The sequence below is a fragment of the Papio anubis genome, chromosome 16 (assembly GCF_008728515.1).
Source record: "Papio anubis isolate 15944 chromosome 16, Panubis1.0, whole genome shotgun sequence".
NCBI lineage: Eukaryota > Metazoa > Chordata > Mammalia > Primates > Cercopithecidae > Papio > Papio anubis.
The window spans coordinates 40621867-40642176 of NC_044991.1; the positions used below are offsets into that span (position 1 = coordinate 40621867).

The 20310-nt window shown below is 46.5% G+C and overlaps 1 protein-coding gene across 4 annotated transcripts in view; it reads right to left on the reverse strand.

Annotated features, from left to right (window-relative positions):
- Nucleotides 1-13521: 13521 nt before the first annotated feature.
- BANF2 (BANF family member 2) overlaps nucleotides 13522-20310 on the reverse strand; it is a 36242-nt gene continuing 29453 nt past the window's right edge. For all 4 annotated transcript variants that reach the window (XM_009216584.4, XM_009216583.4, XM_031656541.1 and 1 more), the window contains one exon: nucleotides 13522-13804. In XM_009216584.4, the coding sequence (XP_009214848.1) occupies nucleotides 13658-13804 (147 nt within the window). In that variant the 3' untranslated portion in view covers nucleotides 13522-13657. The remainder of the gene's footprint in view (nucleotides 13805-20310) is intronic.

Here is a 20310-nt window from a genome sequence, read left to right on the forward strand (position 1 = left end):
GGAAATATTGCAAAGATTTCTATTTAAGAATACATTCATTCATTTTTAAAAAAACACATATGTAGCTGCTCATAAAAGCTTTGTAATGGTGAAAAAAACTGAAAGCCTAAAAGTCAAAAATAGAAGGCACAAATCAACACATTATTGCACACACATTTGATGGACTGTTAATCACACAGCTGTTAAAAACCATTTTTCAGGCTGGGTGCAGTGGCTCACGCCTGTAATCCCAGCACTTTGGGAGGCCGAGGTGGGTGGATCACCTGATGTCAGGAGTTCAAGACCAGCCTGGCCAACATGGTGAAACCCTGTCTATACTAAAAATACAAAAATAAGCCTGGTGTGGTGGTGTGTGCCTGAAGTCCCAGTTACTTGGGAAGCTGAGGCAGGAGAATCACTTGAACCCGGGAGACAGAAGTTGCAGTGAGCCGAGATCGGGCCACTGCACTCCAGCCTGGGTGACAGAGCAGGACTCTGTCTTAAAAAAAAAAAAAAACCATTTTTCCAGAAAGATTTAATGATGAGGGAAAATGTTTAAAGCATACAAATGAAAGAAACAGGATAACTTATGTTTGATATGATCATTTAAAAATTTATTTTATTTTATTTATTTATTAATTATTTTTTGAGATGTCTCTGTCCCCAAGGCTGGAGTGCAGTGGTGTGATCTTGGCTCACTGCATCCTCTGCCTCCTGGGTTCAAGTGATTCTCCTACCGCAGCCTCCTAAGTAGCTGGGATTACAGGTGTGCGCCACCACGCCCAGCTAATTTTTTTTTTGCATTTTTAGTAGAGACAGGATTTCACCATGTTGGCCAGGCTGGTCTTGAACTCCTCACTTCACGTGATCCACCCGCCTTGGCCTCCCAAAGTGTTGGGATTATAGGCATGAGCCACCGCGCCCAGACTCTCAATTTGTTTTTGGAAATATACAGCATACATGTGACATTGATTTGCCTTGAAAACATGATGCTAAGTGAAAGAAACCAGTCACAAAAGACTACAGAGCATGTGATTCCATTTACATGAAAGGTCCAGGACAGGCAAATCCATAGAAACACAGAGTCCATTTGTGATCGCCAGGGGCTGGGTTGGGCTGGGGGAGTGGAGCAACTGCTAGGGGGATGTCTTTTTGGGGTGATGAAAATATTCTAAAATCAAATAGTGGTGAGGGTTGTATCAACTCTGTGAATATACTAAAAACCACCAACTTGTACACTTTAAAAGAATTAATGTTATGGTATACAAATTTTATTGAAATAAAGCTATTATTTAAAAATGTACCTATATGCAATTGAAAAGAGACTCGAAAGAAATCTGACAAAATATTAGATGGTAGGGTTTTTTCCTAATTTGTTCATTTTCTTCTATACATTCCTCTATATTTTCCAAGGTTTTCACAATGTAAATCCACTATTTATTCATCACACCCACACACATTGGTTAAGAAACTCAGTTACTGTTGTAAATCTGTAAAAAGATGAAAAAAAGGGGCAAATATTGCCTATAACAGAGCCTTCTCGGGGACTTCCTGTGACTCTCACCCCCACTCCCAAGATAGGTTCGCATGGTAGTGATTTGTGATGTTCACCCCAATTTTCCATTCTCTCCTCTCCCAGCAGACAGCACTACCTTGTCCCCTTGGGGTTGGGTGGGGCCATGTGACTGGTGCTGACCGGTGGTTTGTTAGTGAAAGTGACATGTCACTTCTGAGCCGGAGCATTTAATGGATAACGTGAGACTCTTCTTTCTGCTAAAGTATCCTGCATGCATTCAAGATGAGGTTGCTGTGTCAGCTCAGGTCACGGAAGCAGGACAACACAGAGCTGTCCCAGCAGACCTGAGATGGGCACGAAATGGGCATGAGATAGAAAGCTTTGCTGTCCTAAGCCACTGAGCACCTGGAAGTGGTTGTTGTTATGATAGCACAGTGTAGCCTGCACTGACTCGTGCACACAGACGGTGAGGTCTGAAGAGCTGCCACCAATGTTAGTCATCTGCAGCTGCTGTCCAAAGTGAAATATATCGATAACTGCATGTTCCATTGCTGCACAGCACCTCACCTCCTTTGCTTTTTTTCGTTGTTGTTTTGTTTTGTTTTGAGACAGAGTCTTGCTCTGTCACCTAGGCTGGAGAGCGGTGGTGCGATCTTGGCTCACTACAGCCTCTTCCTCCTGGGTTCAAGCAATTCTGCCTTAGCCTTCTGAATAGCTGGAATTACAGGAACGTGCCACCACACCCTGCTAATATTTGTATTTTTAGTAGACATGGGGTTTCACCATGTTGGCCAGGCTGGTCTTGAACTCTTGACCTTGTGATCCACCCACCTCAGCCTCTCAAAGTGCTGGGATTACAGGTGTGAGCCACCAGACTCGGCCACCTCACCTCCTTTTCTATTTAAAATGCCTTCATGTCTACTTTTGAGCTTTCTTCAAAACAAAGCTAGGAGGTAAGAAAATCAGATATTTTTCTCATTTAACAGTCCAAGAAACAGCAATGAGACAAATTAAGTGTTTTGTCATTGATCCCCCACCCACTTTGTGGCATTATCCAGCCCTCTAACTCTCTGCCCAGTGTCCTGGCTACAGTGGCTTCTCAATCTGGTCCAAGAAGAATCAATCACCAGGCCAAGCACCAAAGCAGCATAGTTTGTGCAGTTAAACATTATCCTTAAAATAAACCAGAGACTTTACTATCGAGGGGGCACCCTGTACAGCTATGAAGAATCTTCTAGAAACAGGCATAAAGAAATGAGTCAAGGAAGACAGCCACTCTCCATTTCTCCAAGGTGACATTGGTCTTGGGAAAGTAAGCAGAGAAATAAAATTGGAAGGTGTAAGGAGATCCAAAAGTCTCCAAGACACAGACTTGTAGGAGGAGCTCGCTTCGGCTTAGAAAGAGAGTTCCTGATGCAAGACAACGACACAGAGGGAGAAGGATGGGTGTGGGCCCACAGAAAGCTGTCCCAGGACCTCGTCCCCCTGCTCTCTACAGTTCTAATGCTTTGTGTTCCAAAATCGAATTGTCTGTCTTGCTTTTTTCTGATTTGTAAAAGTAATACTTATTGCAAAAATTTAAATGCTGGACTACTGCATAGAGTGGAGAGTGAAAGGGTCTTTTAATCACATCCCTCAAGGATAACCACTGCTGACAGTTCAGCATCTCTCTTTCCACAGTTTTTTCTATGCATGTATCATAGTATAGCCAGGATCTATGCTATGGATAATGGATATCTATCTATCTATCTATCTATCTATCTATCTATCTATCTATCTATATCTATCATCCAATCCATCTATATCTGTCTGTCTGTCTGTCTGTCTGTCTATCTATCTATCTATCTATCTATCTATCTATCTATCTATCTATCTATCTATTTATCTGGCTAGCTCTTTATAAAAATGCATCCACCTTTCCACTGTCCTAGACAACTAGCTCACACTTAATCTTTACTCCCCATTCGCATTCATAACCTGCCATCTTGCTGCCTGTTGCACTGAGAAAACGGAAGCCACCAGAAGAGAAATTCCTTAAACTCCCACTACCACAACACCTTCTTCTCTGCATCAGGGCTGCCTGCTCTGCCTTCCCTCCTGTGGCCCACTGTGGGTGTCCTCCGAGCCAAGGCCAGTCTTTCCTTCTGTGTCCTGGATCCCAAACCTATTGCCTACTCGAGGACATGCTGCAGCAGCTCTTCCCTCTCTCCCGCATCCCCAAAGTTCCCCGCTTCACTCCCCCTCCCTCGACCCCGGGATCTCTTGCATGCCCCGGGATCTCTTGCATGCTCCGGGATCTCTTGCATGCCCCGGGATCTCTTGCATGCTCCGGGATCTCTTGCACAGCATGCAAAAACACTGTCCTTCATCGATTCCCAGTCCTTCCCTCGTCTGACCCATCGGCAGCATTTGACACAGTTGCTCCCTCCCTCCTCCTGGAAACACCTTCTTCGCACGGCATTCAGGAACCCCCGCTCCTCCTTGGTCATCTCTCTGCCTTTTAAACATTGGTATGTGCAGGGCTCAGGCCTTGACCTCTACTTTTTTCTTCCCACACTCACTCCAGGAGCCCTACCTTCAAAATAGATGCAGAATCTGATCACTTTCACCAGGACACCACTCTCATCCTGGCCTAACCCACCGTCACCTCCCCCTGGGTTCATGCCGTAGCCTCCTAACTGGTCTCTCTTCTCGTGCTTTCTCCTCCAGAGTGTTCTAAACAACATAAAGTGATCCTTCAAAAATCTATGTCTGATCTTGTGGCCCTCCAGTGAATTTCAGGCTCAGATGGAGTAAAAGCCAATGTCTTGTCGATGACCCTCAAGGCCCCATGCAATCTCATCCCACCCATTTTCTTTTCAACTGGCTCCCTCCACTCCTTGGGCCCATCTCATCCCAGAGCCTTTGTGTGGGCTGTTCCCTCAGCCTGGAATGGTCTTCTCCCAACTACCCCACTGCTCTCAGCCTCACTGCTTACTTGACTCTAATTAACCTTTGCAGTGAGGCCTCCTGTGACTACTCTACTTAAAACCCCCACTCTCCTTCACCTTCTTGACCTCCTTCCTTTGCTTTATTTTCCTCATAGGACCCATCATGAAACTAACATAGTATCATGTTGAACCATATGAAATGGCCTATATTCAGCTACTTTCCTTTTTTTTTTTTTTTTTTTTTGAGATAGAGTTTCGGTCTTGTTGCCCAGGCTAGAGTGCAATGGCGCAATCTCGGCTCACCACAACCTCTGCCTCCCGGGTTCAAGCGATTCTCCTGCCTCAGCCTCCTGAGTAGCTGGGATTACAGGCATGTGCCACCACGCCCAACTAATTTTGTGTTTTTAGTAGAGACGAGGTTTCTCCATGTTGGTCAGGCTGGTCTTAAACTCCTGACCTCAGGTGATTTGCCCGCCTCGGCATCCCAAAGTGTTGGGATTACAGGCATGAGCCACTGCACCTGGCCCTATTCAGCTACTTTCAACCAAAAAAGTGTCAATTTCATGATTCATATTAATATTTATTTTATTTAACCCTTCTTTTCTGCCTCATCCATAGAATGTCAGCTCCTAAGGAATGATGATTTTGTCTGCCCTATTCTCAGTTGCACCTAGAACTGTGCCAGGCACATAGTAGGTGCTCAGTAAACATTTGTGGAGTGATTTTTAGTTAACTGCTTCCCCCTTAATGCATTCATGGTCCTCTTTCCATCACCATTCCAACGAGTCTTTCTCATTCCTTACAATGCCTGTCTGTCCTTGGTCAGCGCTCCCTTTGAGATCCCGAGAGCGTCTCGGAATCACCAGATTGCTTCCCACCACCAATGGGGACTCTGCAGACAGCAGGCACAGCTTCAATGCCAGGCAGACCTAGAGTGAAATCACCAACCAAATCATCGTAGCTGTGTTAACCTCTTTGGTTAAGTTTCTCTGCCTTTGAGACGGAAAAAATACCCCTCATCTCAGTCCTGGGAGGCTTTGGGGGTGTTAGTAAAGTGTCAGCACCCCCAAAGCCTCCTGGGACTAAAGTGAATAAACCGGGGTGCTGAATAAAACCTTCACCTTCATGTAGAACACCAAATATTCAAAACTTATACATACATTTCCAGACACACTTGCTAAGGGTTTATCTCCATGAGTCAGCTTTCTTTCCGAGGTTTCCAGGAATAAATCACCCAGGCCACCCACAGCTGGTCACACCATCGATAACTCTTGTTTCACCTTCTGAGATTCAGTCACGGTTTTGTCCTACCTCCTTCTTCTGGGAGTCACGCTTTTTGAAAATGACTCTGTTCAGTGGTTAGCTTTTATTGCTCCGTCCACTCCATGCCCACTGCAGTCGCTTGGTTTCTGCCTGTGAGTAGTGGTGATCCTTCTATTATCATATGCCTGGACACCACCCAGGGTGCTCTCTAAAAGATAAAATAGGAGGTTCCCATTGATAGCAGGAGATACTCCACACTGTAAGGCTTCACATGGGACTTGTATCAGTTAGCTCTAGCTGTACAACAAAACACCCCCAAAATGTAGTGGCTTAAAACATTGGTTCATGTATATGAGTGTGTGGGTTAGTTAGATGGCTTTTCTGGTCTGTGCCAGGTTTGGCTGATCTTGGCTGGGTTCTCTCACGGATCTGAGGTCAGCTGATGTGTTGGCTGGTCTAGAATGTCCCCACTCACATATCTGGAGGTTGGATAACTGCTGGCTGAGGCCATGGAGACAACCGGGCTGTGTGTCTCCCATCCTCCAGCAAGCTGGCCCTGGCTTGTTCACATGGTTGTTACAAGGGTACAAGGCAAAAGCAGGAGCCCAGGCTGACAGCTCTCACAGCGTCTCACCCACCATATTCTTTTGGCCAAAGCAAGTTGCAAGGTTAGTCCAGATTCAATAATAGGGAGTTAGACTCCTAGTTCAATGGTAGGGAGTTAGACTCCACTTCTTGGCTTGAGGAGCTGAGAAGTTGGGTAAAGCGTGTGGGTACAAGGAGGATTGAAGGATTGTGAGTATTTTTAGGATCCGTAACTACAGGATCTTTCTCAGGCATGAGGAGCAGGCCTGCCATGTTCTGGGTTGTCAGCACAGACGGAGTCCCTGATCCCCACTGACAGCTGCAGAACACAAACCTTTCCCCAGGATGGCAATCCTGCAATGACTAGCTTATCAGACTGCGCCGACTACCAGCTCACCTGCCACTTCTGTCGGAGGGGAAGTGGGAAGAAGCCTCTTGGCCCTACAGGATTCAGCCCCACCCCTAACCTGTTCCTTGGTTCCCACAGCTCACTCCCTCTAGGCCAATTGGGTTTGTCTTCCCTGTCACAGACCTTTCTCTGTCCCTTCTCCTCCTCCCTCTTCTCTATCTGCAGCTTATTCAACCCTGACCTCTCCTTGCTGTGTTGCCTAGGCTGGTGTCAAATTCCTGGCCTTAAGCAATAACCCTGCCTTGGCCTCCCAAAGCGCTGGGATTACAGGCCACAGCCGTCACCCAGCCCCTGAGCTCCCCTTTTAACAGAAGCTTAAATGTCATTTCCAACAAGGAGCCTCCCCTGACCACTCTGGTCTGCACCAGTTTCTCCTTTCTTTAAATAACAATACACAATCAGTGCCGCACATTTTTAAAGATTATTTTTTATTGACACATAATAGACATACATATTTTCAGGTCATATGTGATATTTTGATACATTCATATAACGTATAATAATCAAATCCCCTGATTGATAACCCTTAATTGAAATATCCATCACCTTAAACATTTGTCTTTTGCTATGCTGGGAACATTTGAATTATTCACTACTAGCTACTTTGAAATATACAGAAGATTACTGTTTACTGTATTCACTCTACTGACTTAGGTGTCATTCCTTCTAATTGTATTTTTGTACCCATGCATCAACATCTTTTCATCCCCACCTCCCCCATCCCCTTCCTAGCTTCTGGTAACCATTGTTCTATTCTCCCCTTCCATGAGATCCATGTTCTTAGCTCCTACATGGGTGAGTGAGAACATGCAGTATTTGTCATTCTATGCTTGGCTTATTTCACTTAGCATAATGACCTCCTTTTCCATCCGTGTTGCTGCAGTGACAGGATTTCATTCTTTTTGATGACTGAATAATATTTCGTGGTGTATCTATACCACGTTTTCTCTATTCATTCATCCACTAGTGGGCACTAAGGTTGGTCCCATATTTGGCTAAAAGTAGTGCGGCACCTTTTAATACGTAGGTTTTTAGATATACTGTGCATAAAGCTTTTACCGGGCGCAAGGATTTTAGTCTTCCTAACACTTGAGCAGATACTACTATCACCATTCTACAGTTGGGCAGCTGGGCTGAGAGGGTGGTTTTCCAAAGGTCTCATAATGGGAGGGAAGGGGTGGGTTCTGTTTTCAAAGCCAGGACTGTCCTATTCCAAAACCCACCTGTGGCAGGGGCTGGCAGTCCCTCAGAGCCCCTTGCTACTTCAGGACAGGGGCCAGCCCACCTTCCACTGCCAAGGTCTGCATTTCTTTGCCTGAGCACTTGTTCACAGGTTCATTTCCCAGGTAGCAGGCTCCAGGAGCTGAGGAATGAACTTCCTGCAGGAGCAGCCTTCCACAAATGACTGGCAAGAGAGGTGCTTAGACATCCGAGGGTGGGGTAGCTTCCAATGCTTGTTCTACACTGGTTCCCAGAACAGCCAGCAGGACTGGACACCAGTTGCCCGCTGTGATGAGTGGTGATATCACCTTTTTTGGCTGCCTCCCCTCTCTGCCACCACTCCCCTGCCTGCCCTTTCCTGGTAGCAGCTCCCAAATCCACCACCTTCGCTCAGATCTTTGTCTCAGGGTCTGCTTCTGGGAAAGCCCAAAGGAAGACACACCTCTCAACCCCTTTGCCACGTGGCCCTGCATTCTCACAATCAGTCACCCCTGGAAGCCAGAGACTCACACTTACTACCCCTCCCTCGTGGATACTCACACACTCTGTAAATCCTAATCAAAATCATTGATTGATTCATGGATACCTCCGAACTACAGATATTAGGCCAGGAAGAGGCATCCAATCCCTCTTCCTTGAAGATATTTCATCTATAGTTTAGAAGCTGGGTCAAATCTGTGACAATCAAGAAATGTTCTCAGGCACTAACCCTTTCCCAAATAATCAATGGCCCCAAGAAGCAGAAGAGGTGCCACTGGCAGGACTGGGGATGTGTGTGCAAGCCCAGTCCTCTTGTGCACGCTGCAAAATGTATTTGGGGATCAGTGGGCTAGTGGGACCCTACAAGACCACAGTCAAAATCTGAGGTAACTAGATTTTCATCTGTTGCTATTTCTTACCTGCCCATTAAAGAGTGTATAGTCCTTAAGCTATACAGTGTCCAGTACTCACATGGTGGGACAAAATTGGACTAGTTTGGATAAGTTGATATCTCGGCTCCCTTTCAACTCACAGCTGTGAATTCTCTCCCAAGGGCCATGAGAGGACCAAGAGTGCAAGAGCCAAGGACTGGAAGGAGAGCTCTAAGAAAACAGCCGTTAGTGGTCATTCATGATGTTCCTATTCACCTTATCCTTTATGTGCTTTTTTTTTTTTTTTTTTTTTTGAGACAGAGTCTCGCTTTGTCACCCAGGCTGGAGTGCAGTAGCATGACCTCGGCTCCCTGCAACCTCCACCTCCTGGGTTCAAGTGATTCTCCTGCCTCAGCCTCCTGAGTAGCTGGGATTACAGGCATGTGCCACCACACTCAGCTAATTTTTGTATTTTTAGTAGAGACAGGCCAGGCTGGTCTCGAACTCCTGGCCTCAAGTGATTCACCCACCTCGGCCTCCTAAAGTGCTGGGATTACAGGCGTGAGCCACTGTGCCTGGTCTACATGTGCATTTTTGTTTTTCCACCTTGCAGGGCAGGGTTGTTACCTTCTTGACCCATTTTACAGATGAAGAGACAGAGGCTCAGCAAGGTTGAAATAGCTCACCCAGGATAAGGTAGGGATTGGTAGAACTGGAATTCACACCCATGCCTGGCTGGCTCCAGAAACAAAGTTTTTCACCCCACCCCAGGCTACTTCTCCATTTAAAGGTTGGGTTGGCCTTCGATGTGGCACACTTTGGCAGGGTAAGGACATTTTAGACTATAAAGAATGTATCCGTTAGCTATTGCTGCATAACCAACTGTCCCAAACATCACTGGCTTTAAATAGCAATCCTTTGTTCTCCTTCGCAAACCTATGAGTTGGCTGAGGGTTGGCTGATGTAGGCTGGGCTCAGTTGGGCGGCTTTGCATCAAGCTGCAGGGCTGGCTGGCCTTGGGTCCCGGCAGCAGGTTGACTCCGGTCAGCTTCACCTGGTTTCATTCCGAAGCCTAGGCTGAAGGGGCAGCAGTTATACAAGGGAGTAGCTCTCCTCTTGGAGGCACAAGAGAGCAAGTAGAAATGAGTGATGGGGTTCAGAACTGGCACACTTCCACTGTGGCCACATACCATTGTCCAAAGCAAGTCATATGGCCAAGTCTAAGTCAAGGAGCTGGGAGTTACACTCTGTCTCTAGTGGGAGGAACTGCAAAGTCACATGACAAACTTGGAGAATGCAGGGAGAAGGGAAGAATTTAGACCAATAATTTTATCTACAAAGATGACAAAAATCAACACAGGGAATGAAAGACTGATGGGGAAAGTTCCTAGTGCCTTTGGGAAGATGTTTACACTAAATAGGGAACAGCTACTCTTGTCTTCAATATCTGTGATAGAGTCCATCTTATAAAGGCTTTTCAGTCTTGGGGGCCCCATCTCTTCCAGGTTTCTCAGCTCCCTGGTCCTCCTACGTGATCCTGGACATCAACTCGGCTAGAAGGATGAATTTCAGCAATGTTGGAGGCATGTGGAAATAGACTGAGAGATGAAGGTACCTCTCTCTTTCCTTTCCCTGGAGCCATCCAGCTTATGTCTTAGAAAATTAGTGACCTCTAAATACCATGACTATTTCAGTGAAGAATTAGTCCAAGGGTGGGCCATGCAAGAAGTAGCAAAGGAAAGCTTCTGGCTCTTGAGACCCAGAGCTCTCAGAAGATGAAGCTATTTAAATCTTTGGGCCACACTGGCTTTCCTGGAATTCTTGATTTTTTGGTTTCTCCTTGGAGAGAGCAAGAAAAGCAGAGCTAGAAAGAGCTAACAGACTCTAGTAGAAATATTCCAGTCACTTTACAAATTTAGGAAATATTAATCACCTTAAACATAATACCTGCAATGCTTTCAGGAGAAAAATAATAACCTTTGATTGGTTTCTGTTTTTTCAAGAAAACATTAGCAAGCAAAAAAGTTATAAACTTAATTGATGGCAGTGATCTTGATTAGTGCTGCCACTAAATGTTCCCCCTTCTCCTGCATTCAGAAGGGACCTTGCCCCTTTGGAGTTAGGTGTGGCCATATGATTTCCTTTGGTCAATGAAATGTGAGTGCAAATAGAATGTATTACTTTGAGACAGAGGCTTTTACAGACAGTATGTCATTCAGCATGGCTCCTTCCCACCACCATGGTAATCATGGAAGTGTGTGTTGAGAGGGTATCTCCATTAACCAAAGCCTCAGAGTGACTACAAGAGACAGAGCTCCCTGATGACATGTACTGGACACATAGCGTGAGAGAGAAGTCAACCTGTGTTGGAAAAATCACTGAGATATGGGGGATGTTTGTTACAGAAGCAGAACCTGGCCTATTCTGACAGATAGATACACTGATGCAAGTCAACCAATAAAGACATTATCAAAATAAATAATTCAGGAATGACAAAGATATGATCTTTAAAATAATGATACTAACAAGGATTGGTGATAAGCTCTTAGATATACAACTAAGACTAAACAATTGTGGGAAGAATGTAAATGCTATAAACCTTGACAAATTAAAAGTAATAATAAAGCTGATAAAAGTGAGAGGAAAGTAGAGAAAAATCATGAATATCAATTTCTTTTTACTTTTATAGCAGGAATTCATACCATCTGTATTAGTCAGCATTCTCTAGAGGGACAGAAAGGGGAGTTTATTAACTCACATCATCACAAGGTCCCACAATAGACTATCTGCAAGCTGAGGAGCAAGGAGAGCCAGTCTGAGTCCCAAAACTGAAGAACTTGGAAGCTGATGTTCCAGGGCACGAAGCCAGCATGGGAGAAAGATGTAGGCTGGGAGACTAGGCCAATCTAGTCTTTTCACGTTTTTCTGCCTGCTTTATATTCTAGCCTCACTGGCAGCTGATTAGATGGTGTCCACTCAAATTAAGGGTGGGTCTGCCTTTCCCAGCCCACTAACTCAAATGTTCATTTCCTTTGGTAAAGCCCTCACAGACACACACAGGATCAATACTTTGCACCCTTCAGTCCAATCAAGTTGACACTCAGTATTAGCCATCACACGATCTTTCACTGAAAACCAGAGTTTAAAATAAACCTAATGATATTAACCTCTGTTTTCCTCAATATTATTCTGAAATTCAGAGGAAATTGAATAATTTATGACTACATCCAGAGATGAAGAAAAAATTCATCAAATTTCAGCAATTCTTTCAGTTTCATTTTTTTCTCTCATTAAAATAAAACTAAATTCCAACACTTTTGTCTTAGGTTGGGTTCTCCCAGAAGCAGAACCTGAATCTAAAATTTGAGTATTTTCTAGGGAGTAGGAGTAGGGGGATGATCCCAGGAAACACTGGTAGTGGAGCAGGGAAATAAGACAAGGAAGGAAAGAAGTATGAGCTGTTCAAGAGCAGGTGACCACTGTGGGAAACTAGGGCTCAATACCACTAGGGAGCTCAAACAGACTGTCTCAGAGTTTGTCCTATCTGCAGGGTAAGCTAGGACATTTATCCATCTTTGTTCACCCATCACTGTGGGCTCTACTGGGCATCAACTGCTTGCCAGTTTCCCTCCGCCCTATGTGTGGGCTGATCCCGCTTTTGTAGCCAGAGAGACTCTCAGGCAGAAGACATTCAGGTGTTTGCTAGGGGAAGTCACTGGACTCTACCAGAACACAAATACCAAAAGGATGTGGGCCGGGCACCGATAGCATCTAATAAACCTTTTTTGAGTTTAAAAAGCCTATATAATAGACTAATCTCAGATGAATTAAGCTAAGTGAAAGAAGCCCACCTGAAAAGGTTACATATTATACGATTCCATCTATATGACTTTCTGGAAAAATCTAAGCTGTAAGGATGGAAAACAGATTCATGGTTGCCAGGGGCTGGGAAGGGAGAAGCAATGACTACAGAGAGGCACGAGGGAACTTCCTGGGGTAATGACAGTGTCTTACATCTTGATTATGGTGGTGAATTTGTCAAAATTTATAGAACGCACACCTGAAAAGGGTAAGTTTTGCTATATGTAAATGAGGCCTCAAGAAACTGTGATTTTAAAAATGTGCATGCATATTATTTGAAGAATGTTTCATTATCCTCCCTTGAGGACTTAGTGACTTGCTTCTAACAAATAGAATAAGGCAGAAGTGAGTATACTGCATGTGTCAGAGACAAGGTCATAAAAGGCACCGTGGCTTCCTGCTTGCTCTCTCTCTCTCTCGAGTTACCAGCTTTGGGGGAAGCCAGATGCCATGCCACGAGCAGCCCGATGGGAAGGCCCACGTGGTGAGGAACCAAGATATCTTGCCAGCAGCCATGCGAGGCAGCCATCTTGGAGGTGGGTCTTCCAGCCCTGGTCCAGCCTTCAGACTGCTGCTGGGCCAACAGTGAGTAACCTCATGAGAGACCCTGAGACAGAACCAGCTGGCAGGTTCCTGACAACTCTCAGGTTCCTGACCCTCAGAAACCCTGTGAGATAGCATCATTGTTTGTTTTGAGAAGCTGCTATATGTTGGGATTATTTGTTATGCAGCAATAGATCACTAATACACTGACTTAAAATTCAATTCCTGTTTTTAAATAAAATTATCCATTTTTTCATACAGATTTTTTGCTGAAAGATATTTGACACGATATTCATCTAAAGGGTGTGACTACGGTTTCTGGGTGGTGGGTTTGGGAGTCATTTCTCTTGCATTTGTCCTGTGTTCTGTTCTTGACCCACTGTTTATAATGGGAGTGTATCATTACAATTAAAAACACAAATGAGGACTCAGAGCCTGGGCATAGGTGGAGAGGGCGTCATTTTCCCCAGGGGGTGGGGGGCAGCGATGAGGTTTGTGTCTACAGGAAGCAGGCGCACCACTCCTTGAGGCAGTTAGAACTCTGCTGGGCCTCACACTCAGTGGCACCACAACAGCAGATGAGCCACCTCTGAAACTCGGCTTCATTCTTGTGCATCAGAAGGAATTGTCCCAGCAGGATGTAGGCCTGGGGAGGGGATGAGGCAGGGAGGAAAGCGGGAAAGGTTATCATAAGCCAGTTCAGATGCGCTCTTCCTCCCCAACCACCAGGGCTCACGTGACAATCAAAGGAGGGGGAGCAGGGCAGATTCAAGGGAGCCTGTCAGTCCCTGAAGCCCTGGCATGGGTCTTAGCCCCGGTGAGAGCTAAGGACAAGTTAAATGCCCATCTCTCAGGGCTGGTTTGCGGGCCGTTCAGCCTGGAATGAATCAGACCCTGCCCTCCTCGAACTTTAACAAGCACATGAATCATGTGGGAGCTTGTTAAAATGCAGGTTCTGGAAGTCTAAGTCCAGGGAGAGGCCTGCGTTTCTAACATGCTCCAGGCTGCTGCTGATCCAGGGACAACAGTTTGAGTAACCGGGGCCTAGCACACTCAGACCTCCAGTGAAGCATTTCTCTTAGAAACACATACACAGCCCAGACAGAGTAAGAGACGTTCCCGCCCCACTACTTCTGCAGTTGTTTAGTGCGGGGTTTCTTTTCTTTTCTTTTCTTTTCTTTTCTTTTCTTTTCTTTTCTTTTCTTTTCTTTTTTAAGACAGAGTCTTGCTCTGTCACCAGGCTGGAATGCAATGGCGCCATCTCAGCTCACTGCAACCTCTGCCTTCCGGTTTCAAGCGATTCTCCTGCCTCAGCCTCCCAAGTAGCTGGGATTACAGGTGCCCGCCACCATGCCCAGCTAATTTTCATATTTTTAGTAGAGACAGGGTTTTGCTATGTTGGCCAGGCTGGTCTCGAACTCCTGACCTCAGATGATCCACTTGCCTTGGCCTCCCAAAGTGCTGGGATTACAGGCATGAGCCACTGTGCCCATAGCACAGGGTTTCTAAACCTCGGCACTATTCGTATTTTGGACTATGCTTGAAATGTTAGGGGGGGGCTGTCCTGTGCATTGCAGGATGTTCAGCAGCACCCCTGATCTCTACCCATGTCAGTGACACCCTCCCTCCCCCACCCAAGCAGTGGCAATCATAACCATCTCCAAACATTGCCAAACGTCCCCTTGGGGGCAAAATCTCCCTGGGCTGAGAACCACTGCACATGGGGCTGACAGATGAATGGCATCTTAGCATCGATTTGTTTTTACAAACCACCTGTGTGATCTCAGGCAACACATGTAGCCTGAAGTAAGAACCCACAGAACCTGGATCTCAGTTTCTGCACCTTCCTAAGGCACATGGTGTGCTCTGCAAATTAAATTAAGTGAATTAAATGGGAAGGCATTCAAAAAATGTAAATTCCTCTCTCATACTGGGAGCCATAGCCCTGTAGGAGGAGCATAGAAGGTTTAAAACATGCTAAACCTTGTCCACCTTCCCCTTCCTGAGTCTCTGTGGATGAAAAATACATGGAAGACACACACTCAGTGCACCATGATTTATATTTCTATGGCATTCTCAAGCTTTCTAGCTATTAATACTTGCCCCCGAGGCTTCTAATTCATTTTTTATAGTTTTATTACACCATTATTGACAAGGCACAAGGACCACATGGAGGAAGGGAATTCCCAAGGCCACGTAGCCAGAAACGAGCCAAGCCACTAAATGGTGGAGGCTGGAGATCTCAGGTCACATTAAACACCCATCTCTCAGGGCTGGTTTTGGGGGCTCTCCAGCCTGGAACCAACGAGAACCAGCGTCTAGCCATGCCCGAGTTCTGGGCCCTTTCCAGGAAAACCCACTGGTGTCTGTTTACTTTTAGTTATGTAAAACTAAGTTATGCTCATCTTAACCAAAAACAACATATTTTTTTAAGAAGAGAAATTAAATAAAAGCTGAATCCCAGTCATAAAATATACCCAAGCATTGAATTTAGGGGGGTTTATTTTTAGTCATGGTCCAGTTGTTGACAAGAGAAAAAAGCCAGGTTTTTGTGATGATTTTGAACTGCTACTTTAATCTTTTTTTAAAAAAAGCAATTTAGTTGCTTGGCGTGATCTCATTTTACTTTATCAGTATCCTCCCGTTTTGAATGGTTCATTTTACTGAGATGTATTTAAATGAATGTTTTTGAAAAATAACATTTATTAAGTGTTAATTGAGCCAGTAGATGTAGGTGTGGGAGATGCCAAGGTGAAGGTAACAGAAACAAGAGACATAGAGCCGTGTCCAAGGAGAGAGAACATTGATAATAATTAACAATAATTAATAGTAAGTGGTTTACACAAAGCTTTCTCCATAAAGAAAAACGTTCATGATAATACTTAATAATAATGATGAATGCTAAGTAGCACTTTTTAGCACTTCTGTCGGCCACATGCTGCTAGACACCTGACATGTTTTAATCCACCTGATCCTCACATGCACTCACCCCTCTCATTCCCCAGGTAGAGGCACTAAGTCTTCTGTTTTCTTCTGCACTGTTCTTGCGTGTCCCAACTGTCTGCAGTCTGGCCTGGAGGCTAATGCATCCCCTGCCCATTTTAGAAGTGGCACTGCCGGCATCAGCTGGCCTGTTAGTGAGAGCCTCCACGTACCCACAGGCTCAGCAGCCAGGATGCCTGGGAACATGTGGACCCTGGGCAAACCTTCCAGGAATGCTATAGGAAGAAAGGCCCCCATCTTGCAGCCTCTGGAGCCAAGTGGCCACCTGACACTCCCTCCTCAGTTTTCCCTCCTGTCTCCCTGTGGCATCGACCAGGAGGGAAAGTTGACTTCCCTTCTCCCTGCATCCCTGAGCACTTCACCCTGCTCCCCAGGGAAGCTGGAGTCGTGGGCTCCCATCATGGCCCTGCCAGATGCCCGCCTGCTTTCTCCCCCGGCTCCAGAAAGCCCCCTAATCAAGGAGAAAAGATGCTGCCCCTTTCCCTCCTTGGGCCACAGCTCCCCAGAATTCAGTTACTGGGGTGGGAGGGGTGACATAGAAACACAGAAACCCTGAGCAGATGTCCCTGTCCTGCCACCCTGTACAGTGGCTGTGGCCATGGCCAAGCCAGGGAATTACATTCCTTCCTGCAGCAGTAAGATGAGGGGCTCCGTTAGGCGCAGGGGCTCACACCTGTAATCCCAGCACTGTGGGAGGCTGAGCGGGCAGATCACCTGAGGTCAGGAGTTCAAGACCAGCCTGGCCAACATAGTGAAACCCCGTCTCTACTAAAAATACAAAAATTAGCCTGGTATGGCGGCAGGCACCTGTAATCCCAGCTACTTGGGAGGCTGGGGCAGGAGAACCCGGGAGGCGGAGGTTGCAGTGAGCCGAGATTGTGTCACTGCACTCCAGCCTGGGCAGCAGAATGAGACTCTGTCTCGAAACAAACAAACAAAATAAAGGATGGGGGCTCAAGGGCAGGATGCCCCTCAACTCCAAGTGCAAACAGTGAGGTTCCTCCAGAGGCCGGCCCCCAAGCAGGGGAGGAATTACCCTCCAGTTTGCAGTGCCCATTCCTTGCTAAACAGCAGCAGTTTGAGCCTATGCCAGGGTTGGGTTCCCTTGCTTCTGAGCCATGTTTTCACACAGCACCTGGTGCTAAGAGCGCCCCCCCCCCCCCCACCTGGTTTAACACTCGGCTCTTGGCATCTTGAAATTTTTACTAAATTTCTTTTTCTTTTATTAAATACTTTTCTTTCTTTCTTTTTTTTTTTTTTTTAAATGGAGTCTCCCTCTGTTGCCCAGGCTGGAGTGCAGTGGCACGATCTTGGCTCACTGCAACCTCTGCCTCCCAGGTTCAAGCGACTCTCCTGCCTCAGCCTCCCAAGTAGCTGGGACTACGGGTGTGTGCCACCACACTTGGTTCATTTCTAGTATTTTTAGTAGAGACGGGGTTTCACCATGTTAGCCACGATGGTCTCGATCCCCTGACTTCATGATCCGCCTGCCTCGGCCTCCGAAAGTGCTGGGATTACAGGCATGAGCTACTGCGCCCAGCCTACTTTTTTTTTTTTTCCCTAAGAGACGGGATCTCATTCCATCACCCAGGCTAGAGTTCAGTGGCGTGCAGTAGCTCTTTGCAACTATAAATTCCTGGGCTTAAATGATCCTCCCACCTCAGCCTCTCGAGTAGCTGGGACTACAAGCACGTGCCACCACACCTCCTAATAAATTTGAACTAGAGGTCTCGCATTTTCATTTTACAGTGGGCCCTAAAAATTAAATAGCTGGCTGAGATCCACACTCATTAAAATGCTCAGTCCTCACCATAATGCCGGGCCTTGTCAAACAGAGATAAGCTGTCTCGGCCCTCTCGTGTTCTCTAGCTGCTTACAATGCCCTCTGCCCAAGTCCGCAGGTCCTGAGCACCTGTGCTGAATGGACTTCAATCACCACAAGACTCCATGGTGCTTATGTGACATTCAACTTTAACTGCACACCTTGTATTCTGCTCTCGCCAGTCGCCTAGGCAGAAAAACTCCAAACTTAGGTGACTGGCCCCTTGTGGGGCTCAGACATCAGTCAGTGGAGCACAGCGCCTCACCACTCACCCAGCAGAGTGGACAGAAAGGAGTTGGAGCCTTCAGAGGCTTCGCTGTGGAGACCTGGGGACATGATGGAGGCAGGGCCTGGCCACGCTGGGGCCTTCTGGTCCTGAACTCAGTCTCGCTCCTGTCCACCAATGGCCACGAAGCAACGGAGGGAGGAGATGGGAAGTCCCTGCGCATGGAGAGTCTGCAGGTGGGGCTACGATTGGCTGCAGGCAGACATGCCAGACAGAGCAGAGCCCCTCCTGTAAGGAGGTGAGGGCGAGAGGGAGCAGAACCTCGCGGTAAGGAGGTGAGGGCGAGAGACAGCAGAGCGAGCCTTGCAGGTAAGGAGGTGAGGGGGAGGGAGACTAGAGCCTCGCTGATAAGGGGGTGAGGGCGAGAGAGAGCAGAGCAAGCTACGCTGGTAAGGAGGTGAGGGCGAGGGAGAGCAGAGCCTCGCAGGTAAAGAGGAGAAGGCGAGGGACAGCAAAGCCTCGCAGGCAAGGAGGTGAGGGCGAGGGAGAGCAGAGCCTTGCCGGTAAGGAGGTAAGAGCAGCCAGGCGAGAAACACCTTCCTCAGTTTCAGTTTCAGGGGCAGACGGCACAATGGCTTAGTGTCCAGACCCTGCAACCTATCCGCCCAGATTCAAATTTCATCTTTCACCCCATGTGATCTTGAGCAATCCACATGTGGTCTCTATGTGCCTCCACTTTCTAATCAGGAAAATGGAAATGAAATAGTGTACTTTGTAGGATTGTTTTTTACAATTAAATGAGATAAATATACGTAATGCACTTAGAGGTGCTTGACATGAAGCAAATGCCAAGTGTTGCTTCTCCTCCAGTCTCATCCTCCAGGCAGCTCTTAGGAGGAAGATTTAGGCTCAAGGATATGGCTTTATAGCATCTGCAAAGAGCATTGAACCAAACCAGATTCTCTGCGATGCTAAACTTACTTCTGCACTGTGGGAGAACTCAAGCACAGGGCCCTGCCCCACAGTTCTGCATTCAGGGAATGTCTGGAAGTTCACCTACCCCTAAATGGGGTTTTCACAGGGAGAAGAGAAGTACAAAGAACACAGACCCATCCTCTGCCTCCAAGGAACTTAGGGAGAAAAGCAGAGGCAAGTTGTGCCTCTAACATTTTGTGGACTCTTGGGGCATGTGCAGAAAAACTAGAGTTGACCTTTATTTTTTTATTTTATTTTATTTTATTTTGAGATGGAGTCTCCCTCTGTCACCCAGACTGGAGTGCAGTCTGGATGCAATCTCAGGTCACTGCAACCTCTGTGTCCTGGGTTCAAGTGATCCTCCCACCTCAGCTTCCCAAGTAGCTGGGACTACAGGCACGCGCCATCACACCCAGTTAATTTCTGTAGTTTTAGTAGAGACAGGGTTTCACCACGTTGGCCGGGCTGGTTTCGAACTCCTAACCTCAAGTGATCTGCCTGACTTGGCCTCCCAAAGTGCTGGGATTACAGGCGTGAGTCACCATGCCCAGCCAGAGTAGACCTTTTGTCAGATGTCACAACAAGGGGCTCCCACCAAAAACCCAAACTGCTCAGAAAAAGGACCCTGTTGGGTGGGGTGGCAGAAAGAAGGCTTCCCAGGGGAGGTGGGCTGTGAGTAGGGTCTTGAAGGGGATCAAAACCTGTTTCAAGAGAGGCTCCAGGTTAGCAGGAGGGTGGTTCGCGGACAGTCTGGCTGTAGTATAGGGGTCAGGGATGGGGTGGGGGGACAGAGAATACAAGACAGAGCTAGAGCCAGGCACAGTGAGCCTCATTGCCATGTGCACCATTAATTTTCTGTTTCCATAGTTCCTTTCTCCCTTACAGTTCTTTCACTCTTACATCTAGAGCAGTGCTGTCCAGCAGAAATAAGTGAGTTAGCCACATATGTGATTTTGATTTTCCTAGTAGCCACAGTAAAAAAGGGGAAGGAAACAGGTGAAATTCATTCTAATAACATATTTTCTCTCGTATTTCCAAAATACTATCATTTCAACATGTAATCAATAAAATAATTACGGATGAGCTATTTTACGTTCCTTTTTCGGGCTCAGTCTTTAACACTGCA